At 45.8% G+C, this 26,700-nt stretch overlaps 2 protein-coding genes across 2 annotated transcripts in view; one reads left to right on the forward strand and one right to left on the reverse strand.

Moving 5' to 3' along the window:
* Positions 1 to 1,804: 1,804 nt before the first annotated feature.
* Positions 1,805 to 20,488, reverse strand: LOC144893069 (uncharacterized). Its single transcript, XM_078782694.1, has 4 exons — positions 20,436 to 20,488; positions 10,054 to 10,154; positions 3,417 to 7,048; positions 1,805 to 2,790 (listed from the first exon to the last, which is right to left on the reverse strand). The coding sequence occupies exons 1-4, from the start codon at positions 20,486 to 20,488 to the stop codon at positions 1,933 to 1,935; spliced, it is 4,644 nt and encodes a 1,547-aa protein (XP_078638820.1). The 3' UTR covers positions 1,805 to 1,932.
* Positions 20,489 to 20,524: 36 nt separating this feature from the next.
* LOC137430764 (activin receptor type-2B) overlaps positions 20,525 to 26,700 on the forward strand; it is a 221,800-nt gene continuing 215,624 nt past the window's right edge. Inside the window, exon 1 of the mRNA XM_078781911.1 lies at positions 20,525 to 20,955. Within this exon, the coding sequence (XP_078638037.1) occupies positions 20,781 to 20,955 (175 nt within the window). The 5' untranslated portion in view covers positions 20,525 to 20,780. The remainder of the gene's footprint in view (positions 20,956 to 26,700) is intronic.

Consider the following 26,700-nt stretch of genomic DNA (forward strand, 5'->3'; position numbering starts at 1 on the left):
ACCTTCCAACACACGCCACCTTCCAACACACCCCACCTTCCAACTCACCTCACCTTCCAACACACGCCACCTTCCAACTCACCCCACCTTCCAACACACGCCACCTTCCAACACACGCCACCTTCCAACTCACCCCACCTTCCAACACACGCCACCTTCCAACACACGCCACCTTCCAACTCACCCCACCTTCCAACACACGCCACCTTCCAACTCACCCCACCTTCCAACTCACCTCACCTTCCAACTCACCTCACCTTCCAACTCACCCCACCTTCCAACTCACTCCACCTTTCAACTCACCCCATCTTCCAACTCACCCCACCTTCCAACTCACCTCACCTTCCAACTCACCCCACCTTCCAACACACCTCACCTTCCAACTCACCTCACCTTCCAACTCACCCCACCTTCCAACTCACCTCACCTTCCAACTCACCCCACCTTCCAACTCACCCCCATCTTCCAACTCACCCCATCTTCCAACTCACCCCACCTTCCAACTCACCCCATCTTCCAACTCACCCCACATTCCAACTCACTTCACCTTCCAACTCACCCCACATTCCAACTCATCCCACCTTCCAACTCTCCGCACCTTCCAACTCACCCCACCTTCCAACTCACCCCATCTTCCAACTCACCCCACCTTCCAACTCACCCCATCTTCCAACTCACCCCACCTTCCCAATCACCCCATCTTCCAACTCACCCCACCTTCCAACTCACCTCACCTTCCAACTCACCCCACCTTCCAACTCATCCCACCTTCCAACTCACCCCACCTTCCAATTCACCCCACCTTCCAACTCACCCCACATTCCAACTCACCCCACCTTCCAACTCACCCCACCATCCAACTCACCCTACCTTCCAACTCACCCCATCTTCCAACTCACCCCATCTTCCAACTCACCCCACCTTCCAACTCACCCCATCTTCCAACTCACCCCACCTTCCAACTCACCTCACCTTCCAACTCACCTCACCTTCCAACTCATCCCACCTTCCAACTCACCCCACATTCCAACTAACCCCACAGTCGAACTAACCCCACATTCCAACTCACCTCACATTCCAACTCACCCCACCTTCCAACTCACCCCACCTTCCCCTAACGTTCATATGACTGTTGTAGGCCCAAGCCCCAAGGCATGGGTTGCCACATAGAGAGTGATTAATGTAACGTTCCACAAGATTATTGTCCCCCGTCGCACCGCGGAGCGAAAGGGGGACTATGGTTTTCCCCTTCGTCCGTGTGTCCGTCCGTCCGTCCGTGCGTGCGGGCATGCGTGCGTGCGTAAGCAAAGGACCGCATTCGAATTTGGTGTGTGGGTGCAACCTACGTCAAAATCCAAGATGGCCGCCGCCATGTATGTCTGATGCCACGTATGTCTGATAGTGCAGCGGCATAGCAAACCAATTGTGCATTTTGTGATGGAAGCACCAAATTTGGCAGAATGATAGAATATTATATGGAGAACATTTTCAGATATGGAACCACTTTGGAATTCACCCCAATGTGGCCGCCATATTGGATTTCAAAATGGCGGCTTAAAAATCTTTAATTACAAATATTTCTGGTTCTATACCAGCTACAGCCTTGATTTTAGTGTCTGGATGTACAAACTTGAGGTCAAGGAATTGAATGGTTCTACTTAGAAGTTGATTTACTGACGCCATATTGGATTCCAAGATGGCGGCTTCCGAAAATCTGCTGACCGATATCTCTGGTTCTATGCCAGCTAGATACTTGATTCTGGTGTCTAGATGTACATTTCTGAGGTCAATGAATTGAATGGTTGTATTGAAATATGTTTTAATGCACATAAGCAACTGATAATCCCATATTACGTACATTGTATACACACGTTCAGCAAGAGAACTAGCGAGCGTATTGCATCAAGTCATGCCAAGTGTCACAGTTCCAACTCAATGTGAGCAGTCACCATCACAGGCACACAGTGCTGTGCATTTCAGAGCCGCTTTCTTGCACTTGCATCTCCCACTGCAACCGTTTTCGCACCCACAACAGATGAGTTCATAGCAGGATTTGGCAGCTTCTGGTAGTGTTGTCCACAGAGGATCGAACTGTCCGTCATTGTCCACCCACCCCCAGTCGCATGGTGATGGGAGATAGCAGTGTGGGACAAGAGACTGTCCCCAACAATGTCCACCCTGGTAAGTTGCTCTCTTCACGTGTTGTACTAGGGCGGCCTGTGTTGGAGGTATTGCTTCAATGGATCGAGATTTCTTTGCAAAGAGTTTCTTTCTTGCCAGATTCACCTCAGAACATGTGCATGTGCGGTCGTACAGAAGCACTACGTATCTCTCCAGGGTTGCCAGTGTATCCTCAGAGATCTCACTTGGTGCAGATGCCAGGTCCAGGAATGCATTGGTCACTTCTGGAAAAGTTTCCCATACTGCCCATGCTGTTTTCTTGCCACGACCTGCAAAGCTCGAGACGGTATCACACCCTGTGATTGCATGGAAGATTGGCAGTGCCTTGGCTTTGTCTGGTCCCAGGGTAGCAGACAGCTCGTGTGCTGCTATGTAGCGGAAGTTCTTTCCGGTTCCAAGCGCTAACCAGAGTTCGTCCACTACCTCATTAAGCTCCTGGGCCATCCACACAGCGAGAACCACCACATCTGTGTCCACGGTGCGGATGAGTACTCTGCGGTGTCCAGATTTCATAGCAGCTGCTGCGTGGAGCATCATGCGCGTGTCTGCTTCCTCGTGATTGCACGGGGCCAAAGCGGCTGTGTCTGCACATGGTGGTACAGCAATGACCTGTTGGTGTAAGCATGAACAATACCGTGATGTAAATTAAATGTGAATTCCTTTGGTGTAGGTGGTCACGAATAAAACCTGACATGAATCTGCATAACATTTATTAATTTATTTCAGTACATTATTTCAAGTACATAAATACAGGGCAATTATTATTATTATTATTATTATTATTATTGTTATTTACTTGGCATCAAACACATGAAATCATACAATATGATATTGTACATATAACAGTAGCCTGTTCATGTACACTCCCCCAAGATGCCAGGAAAGAAAAAAGCAATTCAAGAACACTATGGCCAATAGGCCTTTCTTAACAATTTGAGGGAGTGTACCGTGGACAGCTAAAGATTATATATACAATACAAAATATTATTCCGAATAGATAATACAAATCGGGATTATATAATCAAAATTAAATTATATGAAAAGAATACACATATGTGGGTAAGAATTTACTCTACAACAGCATAAATCAATAATACATTGTATAATATGTACTGAAACCACAGAAGATTGTACACACACTCTCAAACACACAAGCAGGCACGCACCCACTCTCACCACCCAGACACATACACACACTTTCACTAACACACACTAACATACATCATGCACATTACCTGTTCACCGTCAGTAGCAATCAGCTGTTTGTCTGGCACATCGATGGACTCCGTGACCTGCTTAGACAGAAAGCTGAAGAGTTCCTCCTTGTTCTCGTCAACACGGAGGAAACTGTGCCAGTTGCCTGGTAGGAGGGCAGAGCCAGTGACACGTCTGCGTATTCCCTTGCCTCTGTTGGTCCTTGCAGTTGCCTTCAGGCTGCCTGACTTTGCATAGCGGTCCCACACTAGATCGAGACGAGATCGATGTTGAAGCTGTGACATAATGTATGGAACGAATACTTTTGTGGCATAGTCAAGAAATGTTTTGGTCTGGCCTGGGCTCAGCATTTGAACTATTACAGCTCCATCGAGGATCACAGAAGATACTTGTGGTGGGTCCGACTTTGTTTCGACAAGCTGTTCTAAGGGCTGCAACAAGTCAGCTTTGGAACCAAAGCGGAGCTGTCCATTTTGCGAGAGTGCTGGCGGATGTGCGCTGTTCTCATGTTTGAAGAACTGCTCGAGACCCCCATCTCTGGTTTGGCATGCGATGTATAGTCTGGAGAAGAGCTCTGAATCACTCTTTGCAGAGGCTACTTGTTGTTTGCTCTTCTGGGCAGCTTTGACCTTGATGGATGAAAACAACGGGAGTTTGTTGCGTTTGATGACATCATTGAGTGGCTTGGATCTGTCTGCCAGACGTTCCTTCTCAAATGAATGGAACTGATCTCTCCCAATCTGTACAGCTGTACGCACAGTATCTACAACAGCTGGGCCCAAGATCTCCAGTGTGCCCAGGACCAGCAAATCTGTGCTTTCTTCTTCAAAGGGGCTGCCCATCTCTTCGATGACTGTTGTCAGTGCACGGACATCTTGGACGAACTTCTTCTGCACACTGTCGGTTTGCTCATGGTGGTGGGTGTGCTCTCCCCTTTGGCGCAGTTGCTGTGAGGTCTCAAATTCTGTGATGACCCGAGCAACTTCGGGGCCAGCCACCATCCACCGTCGAAGGGCACTTGGATTTTCAGTTAGGCCCACTGCCCCGCCATCGCCTTTGACCGTGGCATTGTTTTGTTCATGATCCTGGTCTAGGGAGATGGCGGAGAAAGCATGCCTAGTCTTCTTGGATGTGAAGTGCCCCGCATGGAACTTGGCAGCAACATCTGGGTGTTTCTCTGCAATGCCAACCATGTCCCTGATGTGGACTGGTAACCAGCGAGCATAGTGGATATGGTCCAATGCAGCGAACCATGCAGCTAGCTCTGGTAGGGTGTCCATGTACAGCGTGAAGTTGGACTCTCTCAGTGAACGTATGTAGAGGAGTATACAGAGCTCCAGGTTAAGTACAGTGGCCCAGTACTGAAACTGTGGACATGCCGCTGCTCTCTGGTCACACCATGCCTCGAACTCCAATGGTTCCTCATCTCTTGCAGTTGCTCTTTCGTTGTATATGTCATATGCACGATGCTGCAGTATGTGTAGGGCAGCAACAGTTACTTGGTGGGCGCGTCTTGTACGGCTGACGTGAGCTGCACGCAAGAAGGAGTCTGCTGTGCCAGCTGTTGCTATCTCTGCCTGAACCAATGCCTGTGTCCAACCGCTGTCTTGCAGCCAGTCTCCTGCTGTCTTCAAAGCTGCCATCTCTGTGTGTAGACCACCCAGCATGACCACAAAGAGATCTTCACCATGTGTGTCTGGCCAGTTCCATTGCACCTGCTTGGCGATCGCATAAAGTGGTTGGTCCAGTGTGACGACGGGTATCTGTCCAGGGTTTAGCTCATTGATCGCTGCTTTCACGACATCCATGGCATGGCGGATCATTGGCACTGAGTGGGCTTGGTCATGGAAGAGGGGAAGCAAGGCAGTGGGTGTGACTGTGATACTAGTATCCTTGGCCGATTGGTTCTCTGCGTGATGTGCAGCCCAAGAAATGTTTCCTGGATTCTGTGTGTCACCACTGTCACATGCATCCTTCACAGTCTGGAGCCACCTCTTCTCTTTATCCAGTTCGGCTTGTGCAGGATTCCTCTGCAGCGACGCCTGGGTTCCAGCTGGTACAGGGTGGCTTTTGGCAAGTGAACTAACTGGTTGTACATCTGTGTAATACCGTGGAAGGTCCTCCACAGTCTTGACATTTGAGACACCCCCGATGATGACAATACCTCGGTCTGTGCCTTGATTGTCATAGTCTGGATGTTGTATCAATGAAATACCAGTTCCGTGGAAGGAGTCGTGTGCTGTCGTGGAACTGGGATTGTGGTCTATATTATCCACAGCTGATGTGGTGAACACTCCACCGCGGAGCTTTGGGGGACAGACCACCTTCTCCGCCCGAAAGCGCTGACAGACCCCGTTCCCCAGCTCTGCAGAGATCCGTAGCACTCTATCATAGGCAATGCTGATCCCTAGTCCAGATAATGTGTCAACCAGTTCCCTCTTTCTCGTATGGGCTTGAAGCATCAAGCCAAGATATATTGGCAAAGGAGTCTCTTGACTAATGCTGTGTCGTACGTCTGTGCCTGCACCTCTCCTCTCATGCTTCACACTGTTGTATTTGAGAAGTTGAGCTATTGTCACAGACGCCGATGCCGATGACTGACATGCCTGATCTTTGATGCCTGCGCCCTCTAAAATCATGGAGACCATTGTCAGCAGCAGTTGTGGCACAGACTCTTCTTGACATTTGTTTGAGAAGGACCCATTGAAAGGCTGAGATGACTGGAACATATCCTTCCTTATAATCCCTGCAGCTCGTGCCAGGTGCACAACATCACTGTCAATATCATGTTGACATGCCTTGGCTAATGCACTGCCAATGTCTTCCTGAAACACCAGCAGGACATCTCTTCCCTGCCTGTGCTCCTGCAGATCAGGGAAGTGTGCCAGGATACGCTCCTTGAGTCTGGTTGTATGGACTCGTGTTTCCAGCACAACTCCGAACTGTTCCATTCTCATTGTGTAGAGCTTGGTGAGGTCTGCCATCTTGAATACAGGAGCAGTGTCTTCTTCTTTAGCAGTTTCCTCTATGTACGTTACCAGTTCAGCAAGGACTATTGCTGAAATGACATCTACCGTGCTCTGGCTTTGCTCAGCAAGCTTTTTTGCTGCCCTCACGCGGTTGTATAGGGATGTCAAACATTTCTTATGGTACTTGGCCTCTCTTGCGACCATGTCCCCAGCACTCAGTTGGGCTAACAAAGTGGTATCCTGAAGAAACTCTGCAGCCTTGCGAACGTGTTTATCTAGTTCCAATGTCGCTGCTTGATGAAACTCCAAACCAAGCTCTTGCTGGCAGAAGAAGCACAAATTGTCGCATATGCTATCAACACAAGCTGCCTGAGACCTAGTAAGCTTGTACTTATCTGTGATTGTACTGGGGATAGGGCTTCCCTCTGGATGACTTCTCTTCTGTACCCGCTGTAGCTTGGTAGTGTTATATTTCACCCTGCATGACTTGTTCCACTTGGCTTGGTGGGCAGCTAGAGTGGCAGCTATCCCTTGGCCTTCATCCAGTCGTTGCAAGTCCACGTCTTGTGGCAGCTTGCCTAGTTTATTGAATGCTGATAGATTGTCTTCAAGTGTCTTGTATCCAGCACCTGCATCAGTTCTTTTCGTGACAGCAGGACACTGTAGGGACTCTCCTATATCAACTTGACACAGAACACAGAGTTCCCAGTCCAGTGGCGTCTTTGGCGTTGAAGTTACATGCTTGGTAACATGAACTAACTTGAACTGCTTCGACATGATTGAAACCTGGATGGAGCAAACAAACAAAAAAGTCGTTTAATTAGGGGTTAATCAACGGACCAGCATGTTTTATCTACAGGACAATACACGACCCCCCCTGAAATTTGACACCAAATGACCTCTTTTAGGGGTATTTTTGGCCGAAATTTTCAAATTTTTCACTCCCCAGACCCCTAGATGTTCCCTTGAGCTCAGAATCGCCGCTGTAATGTGTCTACTGATGTTAGAAAAGATATAGGGTGAATGGGGCAATAATTGTGCCTGTAGGATTTGTTTCCGCCACCCCCCCTAAGGGTTACAGATTTTTAAAGCCGCCATTTTGAAATCCAATATGGCGGCGACCTTGGGTGAATTTCAAAGTGGTTCCATATCTGAAAATGTTCTAAATATAACATTCTATCATTGTGCCAAATTTGGTGCTTCCATCACAAAATGCACAATTCTTCTTAAATTTTTGCTATGCCGCTGCACTATGAACCTTGTGAGCTGAATATCTTGAAAAATAAGCGAAGTACCAACTTCTAATCTGGTGTGTGGGTGTATCTACGCATAAGGAAGAACGCTATTGTAAATTGGGTCGCCACGTCAAAATCCAAGATGGCCGCCACCATATATATGTCTGAACCTTGTGAGCTTAATATCTTGAAAAATAAGCGAAGTACCAACTTCTAATCTGGTGTATGGGTGTATCTCGGCATAAGGAAGAACCCTTTTGAAAATTGGGTCGCAACGTCAAAATCCAAGATGGCCGCCTTGCGTCTTCCACTTTGTCAACTCGCATCACTCCACCGACGGGGGACCTAGGCGTAACGCTTGTTATTCTTACTATCAGCTCATTTAATCATGTTCTCACATGAAGTTGGGTTTGAAATGTTCTCATGAATGTCCATGAAACATATGCATGAAATGTTCTTTAATCATGTTATTATGCCATATTGCAATTCCCATATAGCCCATCTTATCATGTGCCCCTTACCAACACAATCTCAACTATAAAGTATCTGAAAATACAAAGGTCGTCTGCATCCACTTTGTATTCAGACTTCTTCTTCCATATGCTAAATATGATTAAAACAACTTTTAAAATCTAAAACATTAACGATTTTAGGCGATCTTGACCTTTTGACCTCAAAAGCAATAGACTTCAGTGACCCAAAATACAAACCCTGCTCAAATTTCAAGTCAATCGGATGAAAATTGACGATTTTATGCAACCTTGACATTTGACCTTTTGTTCTACAAAAAACAATCGGTTTCTAGATTTTGATTGGTGAACCAATTCAGTGACTCAATATGCAAATTCCTTAAATTTCATGTCATTCGGATGAAAATTGACTATTTTATGTGACGCTGACCTTTGACCTTTCGAACAAACGATTAATTTGTTTTCTCCATATTCTCATAATAGAGCTATGTTGAAACTGTGATGACAAAAGCACAGATGGTAAAAAGTTATGGCCCGGACACACACACACACACACACACACACACACACACACACACACACACACACACACACACACACACACACACACACACACACACACACACACACACACACGTGATTGCAAAACCCCATCTCACGCTGCCTGGGGGATGGGATACATAGAAAAGTAGAGCGTATACTTCTGCCCTGGTGAACACTTTACGTTTAGTATCCACTGATAGGGTGGATCTGAATCCGGACCTGGACCAAAATCTAATCACATTGTTATTGTCACCAAACCAACTCATCCACCAAGTTTTGTCATAACTCGTCAAAAAAGGCAAAATTTCCCGGCATTGCAACACAGAGCCGCCTCAGGTCAGGAATATGAAGAGGGAGGAGAGGCGGAGAGATGGTAGGGGGAAGGGAGGGAGGAGTGGATAGGGGAGGTAAGGGGAGGGGGAGGGAGGAGGGAAATTGAAGGTTAGTGGTGGGGAATGGAGGTAAGAGGGAGAGGAGGAGGGGAGGGAGGAGGGAAGAGGCAGGTTACGGGTGGGGAATGGAGGTAAGAGGGAGGGGAGGAGGGGGAGGGAGGAAGGGAGAGTGTTGTACTTATACAGACAAGCATGATGGTCATCATTTCCCACGTTAAATCCTTAAAGTTTGTAACTTTGTCAAAATGTATCGAATTTCCACCAACATTTTGTAGTCAAGTATATTTATAGATATCATTTTTGGTCCGATCTCTTAATGGTGAAGAATCACATAGAAAATTAGCGTATCCGGATCCGGATCTTCATTAAAATCGAATCAATTGATTCTTGTCGCACACTCAACCTGTCCACCAAGTTTCGTCCGAATCTGTCCACAACTTCTCCGAATCTGTCCACAAATCTGAAATATCCTGCTTACAGACAGATAGACAAACATGCAGGCAGATAGACAAACATGCAGGCAGATAGACAAACATGCAGGCAGAGAGACAAAAAGGGGTGAAAACATAACCGAATGGAAATTAATCTCATGGAAATCCTTTTGAAAACACATTTAGTGATTATATATATTATATATATATATATATATAACATCAATATGCCTTAAAAAAAACATAAAACTTATTATCATTAATGTTACAATGATAAATAGCAACCTTTTGGACCCACTCCCCACCTCATTACTCTCATACTTGTCCGTTCCTTCTGTGGGAGGAGGTAATATTATCAGTCCACCGAATGTAACATTAACAGTCCTTCATTAACAGTCCTTCATTAACAGTCCTTCAAATGGAGTTGGCAAATATTATATTATTATGACTTCCTCCCTAACTCCTGTTGTCCCCCTTTTACTCCTTCTTCCAACAACTCTCTACCCACCCTCTATTTTTCTTATCCTTCCTACAAATACTTCTTAAAAACCAATTCTTTTCAAAATAACCTCTAGGTCCAATGGTTGCCAGGGATAGCCGAGAGTTTGTGCACTCACCTCTGAGCTGTCCAGCCTGAGTTCGAATTCTGACCCAGGTATAAACTTTCATCCTGGTGTTTTGTTTCTGCATACAAACAAAGTCGAGGCTTGTGGAGCACCTAGAAAAAAGAACGAATATGGACAGAACAAAACAAAAGGAACAGATGAAAGAAAGGGGGTGAATACAAACAGCAGGTTTGAATGATAAAATAGACGAAGACTTGGACAATTAAGAGATGAGGGCTTGATGAGGGCTTGAAGTGCAGGATGCACAGGGTGGACAAGATGGATCCAGATGTAGACTCAGGAAGGAAAAACTGGAAACTTGGAAAGAGGTGGGCTTGTGGTGGTTTGACGGGGGTAGAAAAGATAATGGTTTTGGGTGGGGTATGATCTGAGATGGTGGGGAAGAGCTGTTTTGAAGACCTGGTGGGAAGAATGAGATTGAAGAGAATATGGGAGTTCGTTCCACAGGTGGTAAAAAAGAGGAACAAATTAGTGGAGGTGAGCAGTCAGCATGGGTTTATTAAAAGGAAATGGAGTTGTCATCTTTACTTGAATTTTGTGGAGCAGTTGTTGATTGGGTAAATAAGAGAAGTGCAGTGGATGTAATATGCCTACGTTGATCGCTCTTTATCATGATTGAAGTTGAAGGGAATAATCTCTGATTTCGGGCAGATTCCAAAATCACCTCCAACCAAGACACTGATTCAGCTAGGTCGACATAGCTCCCCCGCTACCCGAGCTCTTCGTCTGCACTACCCCATGACACACATAGCCCCTATATCCCCCTCCATGTCATTACCCGCTTTGTCTTCGCCCGTCAGTTTCTCTTTACAATCGCACACTCTTTTGTTCTCACCCTGACGGAGACTCCACCCATCCCACACCCCTCCCCAGACAATCTGTAACATTAACAGTCCTTCTGTCACGCTGTCAGACAGCTATCCTCGTGAGTATATGAAGTGTCCACACAAACCCTCCTTGTATACCCTCTGTTTTCAAACCCAACTTCATACAACGTACGTGAACCAGTCATCCTCATGTGACGTCAAAGTACAATGTTCAACGTCACTGTTCAACATCATTTTAGCAAATTATTACTATGTATAAACTCGGACTATTTTGATCACTTCTAAGCATTTATCGTGTGCCATTATCATTAAAACGTTAGGATACCTTGCAGAGCAGGGGTGTGTGTGTGTGTAGTCCAGCCAGAGCACACCGAAAGGGCATTCTGATGCTTTGGGAGGAGGTAATATTAGCTCCTCAACAAGATGTGGAGCTTAGCTCCCCAACAGCTAAAACTAGAAAGAGCAATCAGAGATTGCAGACCCTCGCCAGGATGTGCTTGCAGTAGTTTTTATGGCTTTTGTGTTAAAACAAATATGGCGACCGAACCACGTGACCGATGACGTCATCGTTTTTTTTTTTTCTCCACCAATTTATCCCCAGATGATGCTCAATAAATTTCATCTTGATCAGATGAAGTTTTGTACTTGTCGAATTATGACGTCATAATGGAGGCACCTATGACATCATCATTAACATTTTATTCCCCATGGAGAATTGTTTACAATGAGCCCTGTCTGAATTTTTTCTATGCAGCGCTTTCGGAGAAAGAGGTGCAATTTTTTTTGGTTTTTCCAAGATGGCGCCAATACCACATGACCTATGACGTCATAATTATCATTAAAAATTCTACATGTGGAGTTGCACCTACGGTGAAAATTTCCTGTAAATCGGACCAACGGTTGTGGAGAAAATCATATTTATTCTGTGCAGACAAAAACAAACAAACAAACAAACAGACAGTGTTATGGATTTGTCACTTCCGCCCTTGTTGTTATAATATATACTGTTAGTATTTTTAGTTTCAGGTAATATTGTTGTTAAGATTTTTGTGTGAAATGGAGATGACTTTAGTAAAAGGTTAAAATAAATGTTTGTGAAGGAAAAAGGAAAACGTGGCAAAAAACCGGAAGAGGAGAGAGGAGGAGATCGGCAGGGAGGAGACGGCGATGAGAGAGATGCAGCCGTGAGTCGCATCTAGGTTGCGAGCGGACTTTTTTGATATTGATCGTGAATGAGTTGATGCTTCCCGTGAAAGCGATTGCCTGCGACATCGTCTTATATATTGCAATTGCAATTAAAACTGCGTCTCAGGTTTTACTACCAAGTGTGAGCTATTGTTGGCGGGGAAGCAAGAGCCTCCATTACAGACCGATTCACCATTTTCCCTCGAGGAGGCCGTCTGCCTGGTGCATCGTGCTTTGTCTTTGGGATTCCCATATCGACATCATTGTGTTGATCGCCGTTGGTTTCCATATCGGCTCAATTCTCATATCGACCTTTCACCTCATAACTCCTCGTCCGCTGCCGTGCCGATACTTGCCTGTTCTTGCCGTTCTGCACGACTTCGACATTCACCCCACGTTGGGATTTGTGCACGGACTTTGGGGAATGTTACATTCCACTCACGCTTGGCGTATCGTGAGTTTATTGCCATTTGAGAGCATTGGGGAAAACAATTACTTGTTTTGTTCTACAATTGCATTGGTTTGGTATTGTCATGGTTCATTAGAACACTCAAAATAACAAATCTTTCTGCCAAGTTCCCTCTCAAGACTCTGAAGGTTACCGTAACCGAAGTTTGGGGATGTAACACATGACAACAGACAGACAAATGAAAAATCACTCAGAGCGAGACACTTGGCAAAAGAGAACAAAGTAGAATGGCACTTGGTAGCGCATCCTTTTGACTTCATAAATAATTAATTGGTGGTTGAATTATGTGACCTGGTTTGCAAATCTTCTTCAAATTAAGTTAATCGGATGAAAATTGTCAATTTTAGAAATTTGGCTTATGTTGACCTTTTGGCCTATGTTGACCTCAAAAATAGTTGGTGGTTGGTTTCAGTAAACTGATATGCAAATCATATTCAGATTTAAAGTCAATCGGATGAAAATTGAGGATTTTAGAAATTCAAAAAAAGGGGTTGACCTTTCGCCTATGTTGACCTTTTGGCCTAAGCTGATCTCAAAAATAGTTGAGGGTTGAATTCAGTGACCAGATAAGCATATCATCTTCAAAATGTAAGATAATCGGATGAAAATTTACAATTTTATAAATTTGGCCTATGTTGACCTTTTGGCCTATGTTGACCTTTTGACCTATGTTGACCTCAAAAATAGTGGTTGGTTTCAGTAAGCTGATATGAAAATCCTATTCAGATTTCAATTCAATCGGATGAAAATTGAGGATTTTAGAAATTAGAAAAGGTTGTTGACCTTTTAGCCTATGTTGATCTCAAAAATAGTTGGTGGTTGAATTCAGTTCGCTGATATGAAAATCCCATTCAAATTCCAAGTCAATCAGATGAAAATTGAGGATTCTAAATATTTGAAATTTATGTTGACCTTTGGCCTATGTTGACCTTTTGGCCTCTGTTGATCTCCAAAATAGTTGGTGGTTGAATTGAGTTAGCTGACATAAAAATCCTATTCAAATTTCAAGTCAATCGGATTAAAATTGGGGATTTTAGAAATTTGAAAAAAAGTGGTCGACCTATGGCTTATGTTGACCTTTTCACCTTTTGACCTCAAAAATATATAGGATTTTGTCGGACCACGAACTCTACCATTTGGTGAAGTTTCGTGAAGATCGGTTTAAAATTGTGACCTGCAGGCAAATATAAGTGAGCGGACAGACAAAGTACACGCACACAAACATACACAAACTGGAGTGATCAACATACTTGTCAAAAATATATATTTTTTGCCAAGTAACAAACGGACTCAAATCCAATACCCTCTCCTCAGGCGAGGGTAATAATAAAATAAATAAAAATAATAAAAATAATACATACCCATGTTCAGATCAGTTGAGTTATTGTGGTTTGTGTGCTTTCTTGGCCAAATAACAGGGATCAACCCTTGGATATGTCCATACGTTGGACACTTTGTCTAGGGATTGATATTGTCCTGTTAGCCCGAACGGTTAACACCGCAGGGTGACGAATGGGGGTAACGGTTTTAAATTTCGAGGCGCATAGCCGAAACTGGTGGGTGGTCCGTCGCGCGCGAGTGAGGTTGTGCTTAATGCATGGAGTTCACGGGGCTTATACTCTAACTCACAAAACGAATAAACAGCACAACAAAAAAAGCCACAATAATAAATTTTATGAAATTAAGGCACGGAATAAAAATGAAAGGTGAGGTAAACTAAATCCTAATTTGAGACGTCTCCACTCAGACATGAAAACAGTCAAGGGGTAAGACAATGAAAATAAAATGTTTTAAAGCCGGCCGGCACTCAGCTTTTCTCCGATGAGATCGCTGAATGGAGTCGGCAGCACCAGGCGGCCGGAAGTCGATCGCGTGGGAAACGCACGAGATGGCGTGAAGTTCCTCTCCACGTCGCCACGAATGTGAAGGGGGTTTGTGCCCAGTCCTCTTTCGCTCGTCTCCCTCCAAACAGTTCTTTGCACGAGCACCGAAAGCCAGCAAGAGAGGGTCCTGCCCGATTCTTCTTCTTTCCCTGCCCGAATCTTCTCGCTCTGACGTCACCCTGACCTCACCCCGACCAATCGTCGAGTTCCACTGAATCGCCCCATGGTCGGGCTCGACCAATTGTGAACTCCGGGGCGTGGCCTTTTTCCTTGCTGATTGGTGGGCAGGGTTAATTGTCTATCGAGAACATTCGGCTCTGCTCGGGAATGTTCATGTTTCCGTCGCAGTTATGTCATTGTTGTTGTTGTTGTTGTTTAAAGACGTGGGATTTTATGGCCAGCTTGTTATAAAAACATAGGGAAAAACCACAGGGGGAAATCACATACCGGGGAAACTAATCTTAACCCTACCTAGTTACCACAAGCTCCACCCCCGTGTGAAGACACAGAAACAATCTTAAGCACAGTTTTCCTTCTTAAATACATCGAGATTTTTTTTTTTTTGTATACTGAATCGAGGCTCGTGAAAGAGCTGACATTTACTTCACAAACAAATCAACCAGACAAACAAAATATATAAAAAGAGGGAGCGGAAGACAAGACAAGAGAAGGGGAAGCACACAAACACTTGAGAGCACACAACATTTATGAGCAGGGAGATATGTGGGAGGGAGAGGGCTTGGGGGGAGGCGGCGTGGGAAGAGGGGAGGGGGGGGGGTGGGAGAAGTATAAAACACAAGGACACAAAGGACTTCCAGGACAGAAGTTGGTATTTCAAAAAAGTGGAATTGGGGTGAAATTAGCGGGGATAGAAAAGATCATGGTTTCGAATGGGGGAAGATAAGAGATGGTGGTGAACAGCTGTTTTAAAGACCTGGAGGGTGGAGTGGGATTGAAGAGAGTGAGGGAGTTTGTTCCAGAGGCGGGAGAAAAGAGGAATGAAGGAGTGAAGGTGAGCAGAGAGTCTTGATTTTGGCAGTTTAACCATAAGAGGGTGGCAGGCAGATCTTGTGCGACCTGTAGGAATATTTGCGGGACAGAGCCCAGAGAGAGCTGGGGGGGCAAGGCCAGAGAGGAGTCGGTAGAAGACGGAAAGACCACCAACCTGCCTGCAGTGAGTGAGTGAGAGGCCCTTGGAGTTAGCTTCATCGCGGGAGATTCCAATGATTCTGAATGCTTTGGTTTCAACAGCGTGAAAACGAGCTATGTGTGAGGCAGGAGCACCAGCCCAGAGGGGAGAGCAGTATTCCATTGAGCTGCGGATGAAAGCCTTGTATGTGGTGAGGAGCTCAGGTGTGCCAAGGAAGGACTTCGCACGACGGAGGATGCCCAGTCGGCGACTGGCTTTGGAGGCCAGATTTGAAATGTGGTTTTCCCAGGAAAGATCATGGCAGATAGTGAGACCCAAAAGCTTGAGTGACAGAACTTCTTTGAGAGGATTATTCAGAAAGTGGATGGGAGGGTTGTCCAGTCGGTCTTTTCGGAGAGACATCGTAAGAGTGTGAGATTTGTCAGGATTGAAAGACAAGTTCCACTTGTTTGCCCAGTCTGTGATTTTGTCCAGGTCTGCAGAGAGTGAGGAGGCTGCAGACTGCCGATCTGAGGGATGAAGAATGGAGCGACAGAGAGTAGCATCATCAGCAAAGAGATAGAGAGGATTTTCAAGAGAGTCAGATAGATCATTGATGAAGACCAGAAAAAGCACAGGGCCAGAACACTGCCTTGGGGAACTCCAGCCTGAACAGGAAGAGGAGAAGAGAGAAACCCATTCAGGGCCACACGTTGAATACGACTAGAGAGGAAGTCCGCCAGCCATGCGTGGAGATTTCCATGGATACCAAAAGAGGAGAGTTTGGTGAGCAGAGCGGGGTGCCAGACAGTATCGAAGGCACATGATATGTCAAGGGAGACAGCTCTAATTTCCTGTTTGGCATTGAGGACCTCCATCCATTGTTGAGAAAGCAGAAGCAGCATGTCCAGAGTAGAGTGACCAGGTCTGAAACCAAATTGATGATCAGAGATCAAGCCATTGGAGAAGAGGAAAGATTTCATATCTGAAGCAATGATGGAATCCATGACTTTGCTGATAATTGGGAGAAGGCTGATTGGTCTGTAGTTGCTGGGATCTGTTTTTGCACCTTTTTTGTGCAAAGCGGTGATGTTGGCAGATTTCCAAGCAGATGGCAGATGACCTTGAGCAAAAGAGAGGGTGAAGAGAACAGAGAGAGGGAGTGAAAGAGCGGAAGAACAGGATTTTAGGACCCGTGGGCTGATGCCGTCAGGTCCAGTTGCAGAATCAGAGTCGAGGGTTGACAGAAACTTTTCCACCTTGTCAGGAGGAAGGACACAGAGTCCAGGAGCAGCTGGGTATGACTGAGTACGGTGGGTACAGAGAGGGATGGGTTTGGGACACAAGATTTAGAGGCAAACACAGAGTTGAGGCATTCAGCTTTTTCACGTGCGGAGTCAGCCGTGTGGCCGTTTGAAGTGAGGGAGGGGATGGAGGGGGAACAAACACCAGAAACAGATTTGACCAGACGCCACCAGGATTTGGAAGAGGGAGGAAATCTCATTTCCTTTCACAAAGCCCGAAACAAGTGTGTGTCCACCCTCAGGAGAGCCAGGAAACAATATCTCTCCGTTCTCAGGACAGAACTCTCTTATCTGTCCTATTTGCACGTGGACACACACTTGTTTCGGGCTTTGTGAAAGGAAATGAGATTTCCTTCCGTTGGATTTGTTTTCCAGGAGACGAAAGCAAGTTGTTTCTGGGCAATAGCCTCACCACAAGATTCCGTGTACCATGGACGGGAGGAAGGGTATGACAACTGAAGACGAGATGGGATAAATCTGTGCATGAGAGAGAGCAATTTACTTTGGAAGAATTCCCAGGATGAGTTGATGTCAGAGGCGGTAGAGATGGGAGACCAGTCCAGATGATTGATGGCTGCTTGAAGACCGTGCCAGTTGGCCTGAGTGAAATGCCAGACTCGTCGACGCTGAGGAGGCTCTCTGAGAATGGTCACAGAGATTTGCTTCCTATTCGCACGTGGTCCATGCTACCCTACACCGTTTTATCTCCACTATGGTATTTCATCCCCGACCCCCACAAACGTAACAATATCGTAACAATACAGGTAATATAGGCAACACATACCTGGATGAATTGCTAAATACAGTAAGGTCAAGAAGTGCGACAAACTTTACAACCATTTTATATCCAGATGTCATGAATTATCTTTGGCTTACAAAAAGTATTTACACCCTGGAAGACATGGACGCCATGGAAAAGTTTTGATGGCTCCAACTAGTTATAGTCTGGATGGATCAGTGATGTGACTGGTCTTGTGAAGAATGGCTATCACGTGGTACGAGCAAAGGCAGGCTTATAATACATTATCGGGTCTGCCAAATGTTGGCAGAGCAGAGAGGCTTGATGTTATATACTGTATATAACCATCATGCCTATCTGCTGCTGCATCTCCTTCAATACTAGCTCTCGGATGTTTATCCGGCCCCAAAACTTTGTCTTATTTAGTCAATTCCAAGAAAAACACCAACTAAACAATTAATGCTAGCAGACCAGATACCCAGCTTAACGTCCATCCATGGGCCCAGACTAGACAGATTAGAAGTAAGTGTGCGTACCTCTAGGTCTCGGCCATCCCACCAGCTTTTATCACATGGTACTGAATACAAATTAAAAAAAACATGATTTTTGTCGAAAGTGGTGCTTTCATGAAATGGGGATTCTGTTGTGTGTCTGTGTTTGTGTGTGTCTGTGTGTGTCCGTGTGTATACGTGTGTGTATGTGTGTGTCTGTGTGTGTGTGTATGTGTGTATGTGTGTCGATGTGTGTGTCCGTGGCGTGTACGTGTGTGTCCGTGTGTGTGTGTGTATGTGTGTGTGTGTGTGTGTGTGTGTGTGTGTGCCCAGCTGATGATCCATGCAGTCGGGAAACTAGTCAGTTGCTTACGGGTTGACGTTCTTGCTTAAGGTGGAGAAACTATGTTTGAGGTTTACAATTTAAATAAAGTTGAATATGGGATGTTGTGAAATTAACATCATTTACAACAATCCTTTAAATTATTTAAGTTTAGGAACAACCGATACTGTACAATTAATTAAGTGTGTGTGTTTGTGTGTGTGTGTGTGTGTGTGTGTGCGTGTGTGTGTGTGTGTGTGTGTGTCTGTCTGTCTGTGAATGAAAGAGAGGGATAGAATTGTGAGGAACAGGAATGAAAAAACGAGGTGTATGTGTGTGTGTGTGTGTGTGTGTGTGTGTGTGTGAGTGTGTGTGTGTGTGTGTGTGTGTGTGTGTGTGTGTGTGTGTATGTGTGTGTTTCTTAAGGGTCTTTTGGGTCTTTTGGTTCTGTGGGTATTTTAGGGTATTTTGGGTCTTCAGGGTCTTTAAGGGTATTTGGGGTCTTCAGGGTGTTTTGGGTATTCAGTGTGTTTTGGGTCTTCAAGGTGTTCTGGGTCTTCGGGTTATTTTGGGTTTTCAGGGTGTTGTTGGTCTTCAGGGTCTTCGGGGCCATTTGGGTCTTCAGGGTCGTTTGGATCATCTGGGCCTTTAAGGGTATTCTGGGTCTTTGGGGTATTTTGGGTCTTCAGGGTTTTTTCGGTCTTCAGGGGCTTTAGGGTCTTCAGGGTCTTTTCCTTCCTCTGAGTCTTTAAGGATCTTTGGGGTATTTTGGGTCTTCGGGGACTTTTTGGTCTTTAGGGTGTTTTGGGCATTTTGGGTCTTCAGGGTATTTTTGGGTCTTCAGAGTCTTTTATGACATTTGGGTCTTTAAGTGTATTTTGGGTATTCAGGATATTTAAGGGTCTTTTGGGTCTTCGTGGTATTTTGGGGCTTTGCCGTCTTTAAGGGGGTCTTGGTGGTCTTAAGGGTCTTGTGGGAGTTAAAGGCTCGTCAAAGGTCTAAGGGGACTTGGGGGTGTTTTGGGTTATTTTAGGGCTTCAGGGTATTTTAGGTCTTCAGGGTGTTTTGGGTCTTGAGGGTGTTTTGGGTCTTCGGGATGTTTTGGGTATATCTATATATCTATATATCTGTGCAGTGTCTGTCTTGTGTTGTCTTGTCACTGAACTACTCCCTCAAACTTTTGAGAAATCCTACCAAACTTCTGGTATGCACCTATCTCTACCGTGGGTATGTCCTAAGGCAGTGGTTCTTCACCTTCGGCAGGCGCCGAACCCTAACGAAACCCACCGAACTCTCGCGGAACCCCTCAAATTTGACCAAAAAATTAAGAAGAATTGCATCTTAATGCGTTTTCTGTTCTTCTTTTCGGGAGGCGATCTGGGAAATGCGTGGTTTTGTTTTGGCAAGGGCCACCCTCAAATCATTTTCATAAGGCTGCAACATAACAAAATGTGAAAAAAGTGAAGGGGTCTGAATACTTTCTGAATGCACTCGTGGTATGTATGTATGTATGTATGTATGTATGTATATATATATATATATACTGTATATACAAAATGTCTATGGATACAGAACAGACTTATTCTTGTCTTCACATTCTCAAATCCCTGTTTTAGACATCTTATTCGTCTCCTCGCTCACTGACACTGAGAGCTTTCCCTTTGTGAGTTTGTCTCTCCACTCCACTTCTCACACCGTCTCACTAACTGACGTCCAACTTGTTAAGCACGTCGAACTCCGTGCGCTTAGCAATATGTGGGCTCCCACGTCCCACCGGGCTCACACCGGGCTCAAACCGGGCTCCCACTGGGCTCAAACCGAGCTCCCATTGGGCTCAAACCGGGGTCCCACCGGGCTCCCACCGGGCTCAAACCAGGCTCCCACCTGGCTCAAACCGGGTTTCCACTGGGCTCAAACCGGGGTCCCACCGGGCTCCCACTGGGCTCAAACCGGGCTCCCACCGGGCTCAAACCAGGCTCCCACCGGGCTCAAACCAGGCTCAAAGCAGGCTCCCACCGGCCCACGTGTGCAGCACTCCCGAGCGTGTCGTATGCTCATGTTGCTCCAGAGCTGACATCGCTCTAAGCCCCGCCTCTCGCCTCCTGCTAGCCCCGCCCACTCCCCGTTCGCCCGACGAGCCATCTTGGCGCCGAGCCGGAGCGGGTCGCGCACGTATCGTACGGCGCGCACACATAGCTGGAGAGACTCGCAGAGACCAAACGGAGCCCACCGGGACAACAAGGGAAACAGAAAGAAGGAATAGTCGTTTCATTCGCGCCAGGGTGTTTCGGCGCGGTCGGGCCATGCGGCGCTCGGGGGTGACCTCGAGTGTTCCCTGCCGAGCCCGTACGTGGGGTTGAAGTCCGCGAATGAGAGTGTCGTGGACTCGTGGATCTAGCGGAGGAAGAGTGCGAGAGGAGAATTACAAGTGGGAGAGTGAAAGGTTCGGCGGGGGAGCTCACGGAGCGGCGGTGATGGAGATCCGAGTCCCGTCGCTGCTTCTCCTTTTGCTCGGATCTCTGCTCCTTCTTCCAGCCACAGTCGGTAAGGGTTCAGCGCCGGGACCGGCCGGGGGAGGACGTTCGGCGGTCGTGTTCACTACCCTGGTCGCATAGGCCGATGTGAAGGCGGTGTGCGGCTTGGACATGACCGTGGGGTCTCGGAACACGCATGGTTTCCTTGTTCTCGCGCACGGTATCCCGTGGGACTTACCTGTGTTACTTGTGTAACATCTGAAGCTTCCAAGGGTTTGTTATTCTGCTGACGAGCTCTCTGTGACCGTAACCGCACACCTGTGGGGGTCTTCACCCTTTATTTTACTGTTGGAGGTTGAATGGTCACCCCCGTCTAGTAGACCTGAGCTTGACCTACACCGACAACTGGTTGTCGATGCGAGTTCCTTTATTTATCTGTTAGATCTCATCGATACAGACCTGTACTGGTTCATTCGTGTCCACCTTACCTGCCTCCCTGGGTCGTGTCCTCTCAAGCTCTTCCATTCAGTCTTCCCTCCCACACCTCACTCTCCACGAGCCATTTGCTATCATTGGACTCCTCTTCCTCACTTTCATACCAGTTTGACTTTGTCTTGTGTGTCTCTTTATCTCTATCCCTTTGTCGCTTTGTTCACCTTTCACCCTTTGTCATGCCACTCTGATGAGCCTTGACATCTGTGGACAAGTAAGTTGAATCCAACAAATGAGCACCAACATTACTACCAAGTGACCTCCACAACAACCCCTCATTTTCTTATCAATGAACATTTGCATTCCAGGTTCCTCTTATTCCAGGTTTTTGTAATCCAGGTTTGTGGTATTCTAGGTTTTTTGTATACCAGGTTCCTTCTATTCCAGGTTTTTGTATCCTAGGTTCCTCCTATTCCAGGTTTTTGTAATCCAGGTTTGTGGTATTCTAGGTTTTTGTATACCAGGTTCCTTCTATTCCAGGTTTTTGTATCCTAGGTTCCTCTTATTCCAGGTTTTTGTAATCCAGGTTTGTGGTATTCTAGGTTTTTTGTATACCAGGTTCCTTCTATTCCAGGTTTTTGTATCCTAGGTTCCTCGTATTCCAGGTTTTCGTATTCCAGGTTCCTTGCATGTCAGGGTTTTGTATCCCACGTATTTTTTTTTTAACTCAATTTTTACAACTTTCCCTTTTTACTGAGTAATTGACTGCACGAAGGTGCCGCTCAAGGTGTAAGTACACCTCCATTGCAATGTTGTATGAATATCGACTGACTTTGACTTTGGTAACGATTAACATCAAGTCAACTAGGTATACTATACTACTGGCACCACTGGTGTTGATGCACCCCATCCTACACGAGTGGTGTTTATGCACCCCATCCTACACTAGTGGTGGTTATGCACCCTATCCTACACCAGTGGTGTTTATGCACCCAATTCTACACTAGTGGTGTTTAAGCACCCTCTCCTACACTAGTGGTGTTTAAGCACCCTATTCTACATTGGTGGTGTTTATGCACTCTATCCTTCACAAGTGGTGTTTTATGCACCCCATTCTACACTAGTGGTGTTTATGCAGCCTATTCTACACGAGTGGTGTTTATGCACCCTATCCTACACGAGTGGTGTTTATGCATGCTATTCTACATTGGTGGTGTTTATGCACCCCATCCTACACTAGTGGTGTTTATGCACCCTATTCTACATTGGTGGTGTTTATGCACCCCATCCTACACTAGTGGTGTTTATGCACCCCATCCTACACTAGTGGTGTTTATGCACCCTATTCTACATTGGTGGTGTTTATGCACCCTATCCTACACTAGTGGTGTTTATGGACCCAAATCTACATTGGTGGTGTTTATGCACCTTATCCTACACTAGTGGTGTTTATGCACCCTATCCTACACTAGTGGTGGTTATGCACCCTATTCTACATTGGTGGTGTTTATGCACCCTTTTCTACATTGGTGGTGTTTAATGCACACTATTCGACATTGGTGGTGTTTATGCACACTATTCTACATTGGTGGTGTTTATGCACCCTATTCTACATTGGTGGTGTTTATGCACTCTATCCTACACTAGTGGTGTTTATGCACCCCATTCTACACTAGTGGTGTTTATGCACCCTATTCTACACGAGTGGTGTTTATGCACTCTATTCTGCACTGATGGTGTTTTTCCACCCAAGCCGACACTGTTAGTGTTTATGCACCCAATTCTACATTGGTGGTGTTTATGCACCCTATCCTACTCTGATGGTGTTTATGCACCCTATCCCATACTATTAGTGTTTATGCACCCTATCCTCCATTGGTGGTGTTTATGCACCCCATCCTACATTGGTGGTGTTTATGCACCCTATCCTACTCTGATGGTGTTTCTACACCCCATCCTACCTTGGTGTTGTTTATGCACCCTATTCTGCACTGATGGTGTTGATGCACCCTGTCCCATACTGTTAGTGTTTATGCACCCTATCCTACATTGGTGGTGTTTATGCACCCTATCGTAAATTAGTGGTATTAATGCACCCAATCCTACACTAGTGGTATTGATGCACCCCATCCTACACTTGTGATATTGATGCACCCAATAATACACCAGTGGTATTGATGCACCACATCCCATACAAGTGGGATTGACCCACCCCATCCTCCACTTGTGATATTGATATATTGATGCACCCCATCCTACACTTGTGATATTGATGCACCCAATAATACACCAGTGGCATTGATGCACCACATCCGCCACTAGTGGTGTTGATGCATCACATCCGCCACTCGTGGTGTTGATGCACCCCATCCTCCACTAGTGGTATTCATGTCCCCATCCTCCACTAGTGGTATTGATGCACCACATCCTCCACTAGTGGTGTTGATGCACCACATCCTCCACTCGTGGTATTGACGCATCACATCCTCCACGAGTGGTATTGACGCACCACATCCTCCACTCGTGGTATTGATGCACCCCATCCTCCGCTCGTTGTATGGATGCACCCCACCCTCCACTCGTGGTATTGATGCACCCCATCCTCCACTCGTGGCATTGATGCACCCCATCCTCCACCTGTGGTATTGTTGCACCCCACCCCCCACGAGTGGTATTGATGCACCACATCCTCCACTTGAGTTATTGATGCACCCCACCCTCCACTAGTGGTATTGATGCACCCCACCCTCCACTAGTGGTATTGATGCACCCCATCCTCCACTAGTGGTATTGATGCACCCCATCCTCCACTATTGGTATTGACGCACACCTTCCTCCCCTAGTGGTATTGACGCACCACATCCTCCACTAGTTGTATTGACGTACCACATCCTCCACTAGTGGTATTGACGCACCACATCCTCCACTAGTGGTATTGATGCACCACATCCTCCACTAGTGGTATTGACGCACCACATCCTCCACTAGTGGTATTGATGCACCACATCCTCCACTCGTGGTATTGATGCACCACGTCCTCCACTAGTGGTATTGACCCACTCCATCCTCCACTAGTGATATTGATGCACCCCATCCTCCACTGGTGGTGTTGACGCACCACATCCTGCACTAGTGGTATTGACCCACCCTATCCTACACTTGTGGTATTGATGCACCGCATCCTACACTTGTGATATTGATGCACCCATTAATACACCAGTGGTATTGAAGCACCATATCCCACACCAGTGGGATTGACCCACCCCATCCTACACTAGTGGTATTGACGCACCACATCCTCCACTCATGGTATTGACCCACCCCATCCTACACTAGTGGTATTGACCCACCCCATCCTACACGAGTGGTATTGACCCACCCCATCCTCTACTGGTGGTATTGATGCATCCATCCTCCACTCGTGGTATTGACGCATCACATCCTCCACTAGTGGTATTGACCCACCCCATCCTACACTAGTGGTATTGATGCACCACATCCTACACTGATGGTGTTTATGCACTCTATCCTGCACTCGTGGTGTTTATTTTCTTCATCCTGCACTTGTGGTGTTGATGCACCACATCTTACACTGGTAGTGGTATTGGTGTACCACATCCGAAACCACATTTGATGGTGGGTCTGCAATGGAGAACTTTGAAGATCTCATAATTACACACGTGGTTAATCATGTTGATATTCATAGCAAGGTTCATCAATTCATTTGCTGAAGTTGGGTTTTTTGATTCTCGTTTTAATTGGTAATTCATGGTAGATTGGCCTTTACCCAGCATTCTGAATTGTTTTCCTTTTTCTGGTACGTATCTATTTTCCCAGGAGGAGCCTTTCCACGAATTACCTGCCATTTGTGAAGCTTGTTTCTGGCTAAGTCTGCATTGCTCATGTTGCTGCAGAGAACATTTTGATGTTGAATTTTGTGTTTTAATAATGTTAAAATTTTTACAGCTCCATACGACCGCCCGGTACAACCCCTTTTGGTGCTGGTCTTTGCTCGTGAGTGGCCGATATCCATTGTGTCATTGTTTTACTCTCCTCTTCTCTTTTCTCTGTGGACGTGAAATTGGCCTTACCATAAATTCTACCCAGTCTAACAGTGTTGTCGTGTTCTCGAGAGAGTGTTTATGACTGGATGTTCATTTGGGCATTACCAATGCTTTATTGCCATTGTGTCCTGCTCCTTTCATGCTGCGATTAATGATCACGAAGACGCTCATCATACACCGCACATTTTGTGCATTTCCATGGTGTCAACACACAGTTACATAGATCACGAGACAATGCGGGCCATGAGTTGTGAATATGTTTTGCTGATGATGCAAGCATGATGTGGAGTCTCCTCGGGTGTCTTCTGATACCTCAGGGAGATGGATGTCCCTGCCTTGCATAGCCCCAGGTCACCTGTGGGCAAGGTGTAGTACCTGTCGGCCCCCCCTTACCAGGGTAACGGTCCTCACCCACGTGGTTTAAATGGCAGATGGTTCTGCACATCTGGTGGATGAGAGTCCAGTCGACTCCAACAGCACGGGTGGAAGAGGTTGAATTCCCCAACGGCCAGGAGAGACACGGGGAGGAGTGGCGACCCCCCCTTCCCCCCCCCCCCCCCCCCCCGGCTATACCACACGCTTACCCGTGTGCACCAGCCAGAGAAAGACAATGTGATGGCCAACGCCATCATAACATGAGGAGACTCGACATCGTTAAGCATAGAAACGGCGGTAACACGATGATGATGATGATGCTGATGATATTGATACAATCATGTAAATCGATATGAACATCCCTGTGTTCACCAATCACTGTATGTATGTATGTATTTATGTATCTGTGTATGTAGGTATGTATCTGTGTATGTAGGTATGTATCTGTGTATGTAGGTATGTATGTGTGTATGTATGTATGTATGTATGTATGTATGTATGTATGTATGTATGTATGTATGTATGCATGTATGTATGTATCTGTGTATGTAGGTATGTATGTATGTGTGCATGTGTGTGCATAGTTAGGTATGTTTGTATGTATGTGTGTATTTATGTATGTATTTATGTGTCTGTGTATGTATGTATGTATGTATGTATGTATGTATGTATGCATGCATGTGTGTGCATATTTAGGTATGTATGTATGTATGTGTGTATTTATGTATCTATTTATGTGTCTGTGTATGTATGTATGTATGTATGTATGTATGTATGTATGTATGCATGCATGTGTGTGCATATTTAGGTATGTATGTATGTATGTGTGTATTTATGTATCTATTTATGTGTCTGTGTATGTATGTATGTGTGCATGTGTGTGCATATTTAGGTATGTATGTATGTATGTGTGTATTTATGTGTGTATATATGTATGTATTTAT

This window comes from Myxine glutinosa, chromosome 7 (assembly GCF_964187855.1).
Source record: "Myxine glutinosa chromosome 7, kmMyxGlut1.1, whole genome shotgun sequence".
Lineage (NCBI taxonomy): Eukaryota > Metazoa > Chordata > Myxini > Myxiniformes > Myxinidae > Myxine > Myxine glutinosa.